The sequence below is a fragment of the Triticum urartu genome, unplaced genomic scaffold (assembly GCF_003073215.2).
Source record: "Triticum urartu cultivar G1812 unplaced genomic scaffold, Tu2.1 TuUngrouped_contig_5833, whole genome shotgun sequence".
In the NCBI taxonomy this organism is placed as follows: domain Eukaryota; kingdom Viridiplantae; phylum Streptophyta; class Magnoliopsida; order Poales; family Poaceae; genus Triticum; species Triticum urartu.
In genome coordinates this window covers 3,383-11,442 of record NW_024116540.1, presented here as the reverse complement: position 1 = coordinate 11,442, position 8,060 = coordinate 3,383, and the positions used below count along the sequence as shown (strand labels likewise).

Here is an 8,060-nt window from a genome sequence, read left to right as displayed (position 1 = left end):
AAGAAGGACTCAAGGGAGGAGGAGCGCCGGCGTTTCAAAGAAGAGCAAATGAACGCCTTCATGGAGATTCAAAGGAGGAGGCTTGAGATGGACGCGGAGAAGCAAGCCAAGATGCTTGAGATGGAGGCGGAGAAGCAAGCCAAGATGCTAGAGATCGAGGCCGCCAACGCCAAGACCAAGGCGAAAGAAGTGGCTCTCACGAGCATGATGACCGGGGTGGAGATCATGAAGGTGGATATCAACATCGTGTCGCCAAGGAAGAGGCCGTGCTTCAAGAAGATGCAGGACGACATGCTCAAGTTCACCGACGAGTGATCTCGTGGCCGCGAGCGCCTTCCTTTTTTTTATGCCGGCTTGTGTGCTGGCATGACCACGGGGCCGCGATGGCGTGGTCGAACTCAAGTCCCGGTTTGTGGCTGGAACAGGGACTAAAGACCAGCTTTCTGTCTCGGTTCGAGCCAAGAACCGGAACCAATGTTTATGGGCCAGGAGCGAGGCCCATTGGTCCCGGTTCGTGCCTAGAACCAGGACAAATGGGTCCATACGAACCGGGACCAATGCCCACGAGGCCCCGGCCGGGCCCCCTGGGCTAAAGAACCGGGACGAATGTCCCCATGGATCCCGATTCGTGACTGAACTGGGAGTAATGAGCTTCCCTGCCCGAACCAAAGCCCTGTTTTCTACTAATGTATCTTAAAAAAAATTAGATCTATTATTAAGATTCATTAGAAGTATAAAAGATCTCAAACATAATAAAATTTACATCGAGGTCCATGGATCACCGAACGACCATTGCCGTCACCATAACAAACCGTCGACCCATCAATGTCATCGCTCCCATACCGGAGCCGGCTGATACTTCTCCGTCATATCTACTTTTCCAAACACACCTTGTTTTAGACTCTAATATTGCGCCTACAATTTGGCTCTAGTCGACGTATATATAATATTACTCGAGAAAGCGAGAATCAAATGCAACTTGCAAGAGAAAGTTGTCTCAAAAGGGTTTTGAGATGGGCATATTGACAATTGCTTGATGATAAGCCACTGTCACCTGAAACTGAAAATCATCACGACGTAGTCATAAAGTGATTTAAGCAAATGGCTTTCTAGTCTAGTCTAGTGTAGCATAGGTAGCAGGGAAGCGTGCAATCACGCGTGGCTGAGCGTGTCGACTGACGTGGCTCCGATTCAAGCACCTGATCGAGCAGGGCAAGTGACACGTCACGTCTGCATCGTGACATCGACAGGCGCTGCAAAAAGTTATAGGCCTATCTGGCCTGCCACGTGCCCTGTTTGTCCAATAGCTTCATCGTCCTGTGTACAAAACTTACATGTCACTCAAAGCATTTGTAGACAAAACTGTCCGATTTGTTGTATCAGGCGAGTGACTCACCATTCTTTTTACCAAATTTAGGAAGCTCACCATGCATGCCATGTCGCGATTGACTCACTTAGTTGATGCTCCCTCCTTTCGATAATGTAGTGCACCCGCACTTTCTCAGATTTAGGTTTGACCATAAATTTAATCAATGTGGATGGCATGGTATAGTTTTTGCTCCCGCTGCAGACTATGCATTAAAGAAGTAGATTTTGATAGTTAAATTTTATTACATAAGTTTTCTCTCGAAAACCAAGCATAAAAATGGCAAAAAGAATCCACTTCTCCCACTTGATTGTCGACTAGGCCCCTCTGACCAAGGTGATTGTCACCGTCACCTGATGATATTCATCAGCATAACTGCTCGTACCTTTATATGACCCTCCAACCTCTTGGTACCAAATACTCTGACCTCTTTGCATTCTATCCATCTGTGATATTGTGTTCTGCGAAAGGATCCCCGTGGTCTATGTGGCCACCACGAAGAGGAAGGAAAGACGACAACGAGGGGTCACGCGAACTCGTTGATTTTTTTTTTTTGCGGGTAAAACATCTTGTATTGCTCACTTATAAGAGTTGGTGCGACAATGCCAATCATGCGATCATATAAGAGTTCACGATCGCGTGACGCCATACTGATAGTTTTGGTGTTCTCTTCTAGGCGTAAACGCTAGATTGGCTCCACAAGAACAGTCAGCCACACACAGACGCACTGAGGCGGTCACTAGAGAGGTTGCTTGGCGGTGAGCATCTAAAGAGCCACGACCACGCAGTGACAAAACGGGAGATACGAACGTCTAGATTGGCCTTGCGATGACACAAGAATTGCCCATGAGCCCCCAAAACAACTACGATGTCGATCACACATTACTAGAAAAATAATCATGGGCGGTGATCGAGCTAATAAAAGGTCGCCTCAAAAGTATATTTTGATGGAAGAAAAAGAAAGATAAAATCATGCACGCAGATATGACAAATTCCTTTTTGCAAGGTCACGAGGCCAAACGAAAAGCCTTGATCATTTTCAACGGATGAGATGAAGCCACGTTACTTCTTCTTCCCCATATCTCCGTCCCTGTCTCTTATAGTTATAGAGAGCAGGGCAGAGCAGAGCAACAACAAAACATACTACTCCCTACTCGTCAGAGCTCCATCTCCCGCCGCCGCCGGCTTCGCATCTCCGGCGCCACCGCCTCCGCCGCCGTCCTCCTCCGTGGTAGGATCCTCCGGGACCGTGCGCCCCGCTACGCCTGCCTGGTCCTCGCCGAATCTTCCGCCAGGTACAGCCACATGCCGAGCACGGAGATTTCTTGGCTGCCCTCCTCCCCCCCTCTCTAGTTCGCCGGCTTGGAGTTCAGATCCGCCCGGGTTCCGGATTGATTTTATCTCGCTGCGCTGGTGGCGAACCCTAACCTGCTGGCCTGGATTGGGTTATCGCGGGAGATCAGTCTAGCTCTGGTGCTCTCTTTGCTCGCCCTCGGCGATCTACTCCGAAATAGATCTCTATGGGGTGGAAGGGTACTCCAATCCAGTCCAGCCCACCCCAATCAAATCCATCCAATTCGTTGCGGCCCGGCCTGTGGAAGCACCAATTGCCAGCTGATTCCAGTCTCCAGAGGATACTTTACTTGGGTTCAGTTCAACTGAATGCCTTGTGCCGTAGGTCTAGGATAAGAGGGATCCTTCTTGATCTGATGAAGATGGCAGCACCTTGCTCCGGGGAAAAGGGGGCGATGATTCCCAACACACAACAGGGGTTGTACAAGGGGAATGAATTCTTGAAACAGCTCGGCTCTGTCTTTTCTTTATTTCCTCTCGGACAGGCCCTCTTTTTTCATTCAAATGGAAGGGGGCATATGTAGTTAGTCTAGTATATGATAGCATCGAGCTTCAGGATTGGGCGCGGCCTTCCGTCTTGCCGTCTAGCGCAAGCGTGCATGTTAACATAAGAATGATATTTTGTAACTAGCGGCGCCCTTCGACTGACGGCGTTGCTTGATTTTAGCTCATCCGTACAATCGTGGATTCTAGCGTGACGTGATCTGTGTTTGTCGACAGGTGCCGAATGGAGGAGGTTGACCCCGCCTCAGCTAATAGCCAAGCTTCGACTGGTGATGCTGCGGCAGATCAGCCTATCAACGTGTACGTGTGGGACTTGGATGAAACACTTATTCTGCTCAAGTCCCTGCTAGATGGGTCATTTGCCGGGCATTTTGAGGGCCTCAAGGACCATGAAAAAGGTACTGAAATAGGCAAGCGCTGGGAGAACATCATTCTTGAACTCTGCGATGAGCACTTCTTCTATGAGGAGGTCAGTCGACACCTCAAATCTTGTCTGCTGACAGCTTACTAGAGCAATGTGTTTCTCTATGCACGTCATTGTGCATATGGATAGGCCATCTGGCTGCACATTTTACAATGTGTGTCCATGTTATATGTCATTGCTATCTACTGATAGTCTTGTTCTCTCACGTATGCAGATTGAGAACTACAATCAACCCTATCTCAGTTGTTTACATGAGTATGATGATGGGAAAGACTTGACAAAATATGATTTTGAGGCCGACTGCTTTAGTTCTCCTTTTGATGATGTGAATAAAAGGAAGCTTGCCTACAGGCATCGTGCTATTGGAGACAAGTATGCAAAGGTGTCACAATAATTAATTTATCTCACTCTATTTCCTTCAACTTTTGTTAAATGATTAAGCAGTGTTGTTGCATTTAGAAGTGACCTTCTACATATGCTGACATCCAATGTCCATATTACTCTTGTAAAAACTATAATATTTCATTCCGTTTCATGAAAATGACTGAACAACTCATATAACATGATGAGTGAATTCATATAGTAGCAGTCTCTGTTTTCTGTAGCAACATCTTCTTTTGTGGTATTTGGTTGATAGTGCTCAGGCCTAATCCTTGTGATGTTTGTACTTGGCCTTAATTTTCGACGGTGTGTAGAAAGTGGTAGTGCTATGTTAGGCAATTCAGTGTGCAAACTTTTTGTTCGTACAACTCCTTCGACGTGCATATCCTGATCTTGTAACACAAGACATCCAGTTTTGTTTAGAGATGTCAAGATTTTTTTCCTTATGAGCTTCCAGACTGCGTGGTAGTCTAATAAACATCTGGTTATTTCTGCAAGAGCTTTATATTAAGCACTGACCGTATTTAAATAGTTACCATAGTTTTTTTTTTCCTTTTTTGGCTTTGCGTGAGGGTGGGGGTGGTCTTGCATCAAGGTGATGGGCAATGTCAAGAAAGTGTCTGTGTTCTGTAAATTAGGATCAGGCAGCTGAACTGCAGTAGGTATATGAGATTAAGTGGACACCAGAACAATGGTAAGATGCCCCTTCTGCAGTGATTCACCAGCAGTTTTGTGTTTCATTGCAAGCACTTTTGTACAGAGGTTTAGATCTTAGCAAAAAACTTGGTTTAGAAATGGTAAGTAAATATGAGGTCTCGTAAGTTCTGTACTGGGTATTTTCAGAGCATCGTAACTGAATAAACACTTCCCTGCCATCATTTGGTAATTGAATGCTCTTCAGCTTCTGTTTAGTTGCAACTTTTGGACTTATTATTGCTGCAGTCATTAATTTCTGCATTCTACTATTTCTGTTTGTGTCATGTTTGAACTACTAAGCTCAGCTGCGTTGGTGTTTCTTCAGGGTTTGCAAAAAATTCTGGACCACCGCATGTTCAAAGTCTGGAGTGATTTGTATAGTTCAACAGACAAATATACTGATGGCTGGCTTTCTTCAGGTATTCTGATTCATACTAGTTTGGGGGAACTTCTTTTGCTAATGAGAAAGTATCAATATTCAATCAAGAGATACTTCTGATATTTTGTTTGTGGTTGGCCAAAAAAGGTTGTGGACATCCATTGTGGCTATAAGTATTATTTCCAAAAGTCGGCTAGTGCCTAATAGCGCTGCTTAATGCAAATTATGTAATCCAAGATAATAACTGTAATATCAAATCAAGAGACTGCTGAATTTTCTACTTTCAGTAAGTGGAAAAGAAGAGGGTGCTTTCAGTTTCTTGGCGCACTAGATTATGCTATGATCATGCTATACATGTTTACCACCAAGAGAATACATTACGTAATGAATAATATGTTACAATCTAGAATTTTGTTTTTGGGTTTCCGTATGTACCGTTGGTTGGGAAATATGTTCAAGTGATGTTATCCTTTGATAGCATTCTTGTTAACTTTAATAACCTTTCTCTGCACTGAAATTGTTTGCCTACTCTAAAAAAACTGAATTACATGTACAATCTAAGCTTACTATTGATTCAATTTTGTATGCTTGAATACTCAATACCGTTCCCCTGCTATGCAGCTCATAAGTTGCTGGAAGAAGCGCTGGGTAAATCAACAGCTGAGCCTGTTGTCAAATCTTCAAGTATCAATTGCATAGTTACTTCAGGGTCCCTGGTTCCGAGCATAGCCAAATGTTTGCTGTATCGCCTGGACGATGTGGTCTCATCAGATAATGGTTCGTCTCTAATGTTGTCAGAACTGTTTTCGACCGCTTCATCTGTGTTGCATATTGCAAGCTGTGAATCTGTTACCTGAAATATACTAATGGCAACAAATTGTCTCCTTGCATGAGCAGTTTACAGCTCGTGGGAATCGGGGAAGCTGCAGTGCTTCAAGTGGATCAAGGAACGCCATGGCGGCCCGAACGTCCGCTTCTGCGCGGTTGGAGACGGCCCCGAGGAGCGCAGCGCAGCTTCCATAATGAAATGGCCGTTCGTCAAGATCGAGATCCGCCCCGATGCTCCTCACAGGTTCCCCGGCCTGAGCCTGTCGACGATCCATGGCATCATGGACGCCGTGTACCAGTCATCGGGCAAAGACGGTTGACCTCTGGTGCGCGAGGCGGCATAGATGTCTTGAGGCATCAGTCGCCATGGACGAGGAGTCCAGTCAGGTGATAGTTCAATGGAACCGCATAGTGGAGATACCATATATATAGGAGGCATATTGCCCTCCCTGCCTGGAGGATCCGGAGACGCCTGTGAGATAAATAAAGAGCGCCCGACCATATAGTTTGATCCGTTCCGGCATGTTTGAATTGAATTCTGCCAGTGTTTGCCCACCTTACTGTCATCTGGGGAATCGTCTGCTGATGTAAGTCGTAACCGTTGGTTGGTTGTTGTGGCAAGTCTGTATCTTTGTGCTTTGGCATCTCAGATTTGATGGTGTACATGGGAATTCTGGTCCAGCGAAAAGTTCATTCTAGTCCCCTGAAATGCCAAATCCTTGACTACCTCTTTGGTTTGCAGGCAGTTCTTTTACAATTTGTTACCAAGTGTTTCCTGTGAAATCCATGCAGTACATTTCAGGAGGCAGACTTTTTATTTTTGCAGGGATTTTGGAGTCGGGCTTTTTCTATTTTCTGGAGTCAGACTTGGGCAGATCCATGTTACAAATACTCCTCGGTTACTGTTTTTCCCATGAAACGAGAACAAGAGCTAATCAACAAATATTGAAGAGATAACAACAGTGTGTCTAAATCAATCTTCAATCTTATACTCAATGCTAGATACATCCATTTAAGCGACAACCAATTCCAGACGGAGGAAGTACAAATCAAATGACAAACAAACACTGAAGAATGAACAACAATGTTTCTCAGCCGATCTTAAACCAAAATGGCAACTTCTTGCAGTTGAGATCTGGAAGAAAATTGTTTTTATCAAGATGAAAAGGTGATAGTTTCCCCTGACGCATTGATTAGTATCTTAGGTGTCCAAGATGAAGAGGTGTTGCTTCAATAAATCTATGGAAGTTCAGTCTGTATTAATACATGGAGATACGCCATGAAAATGAGCACCTATCATATCTGTGAATAGAAAAGGCATTAATACGAGGATATCCAAAATGAGAACCAACATATTTGTGCATACCTAAACAATAGTCATTCTGATACCTATGTTCAAACTGTATACTGCATTTATGAATCACCAACACATCCGCGCAAGCAAAAGCATAAGACCAACACTGATCATTTTGAAATCCTTATCAAGCTGTGTTGCATTAGCATACAACTAGCACTAATATCAGGAGATCCAAAGTGAGCATCAAAATATCTACATATCTCTGCACTAAATATACACTAATCCTTTGGATATCCACTGCCAAACTGGATACTTGCATTCACGAACCCCCACTATACCTGGTTTGTATAAATACCTATGCATATATCACCTCAATCCATCCAACCATCCAACCATTTCTGCCTTAGGCATCGGTCTCTATCCACTTATCCCCACCACACCCAGCCAATTCAAGGCTTCTCGCAGGCCTTGCGGCAATGGCAACATCACATATGACCACCACCGTCTTCTCTGCCATGGTCATCATTCTTCTTTCCTCGGCCATGGCCGCTCAGAGCAGCGGCGATGTCGGTGGCAAGAAGCCCAAGCCTACTGACTTCATGCTGGAAGCGTGCAAGAATGCCGCGAACTGGTCCAAGAGCTACAACGAAGGTTACAACTACGTGACCGCGGAATTTTGCATCTCGACCCTCCTCTCCGACAACCGGAGCGCCGACGCCAAGGACCGTCGCGACTTGGCGCTCATACCCGTCGACATCCTCAAGGAGCGTGTTGTCACCGCCGGTGGCAACGTCAAGAAGATGCTGCACAGCACCAAGAACAGCACGTCGAC

General features: G+C 45.3%; 1 protein-coding gene across 1 annotated transcript; it reads left to right on the top strand.

Moving 5' to 3' along the window:
* Positions 1–2,470: 2,470 nt before the first annotated feature.
* On the top strand, positions 2,471–6,659 carry LOC125529770 (eyes absent homolog). Its single transcript, XM_048694188.1, has 6 exons — positions 2,471–2,661; positions 3,440–3,692; positions 3,862–4,029; positions 5,050–5,143; positions 5,725–5,880; positions 6,001–6,659. The coding sequence occupies exons 2-6, from the start codon at positions 3,447–3,449 to the stop codon at positions 6,249–6,251; spliced, it is 915 nt and encodes a 304-aa protein (XP_048550145.1). The 5' UTR covers positions 2,471–2,661; positions 3,440–3,446; the 3' UTR covers positions 6,252–6,659.
* Positions 6,660–8,060: the final 1,401 nt, after the last annotated feature.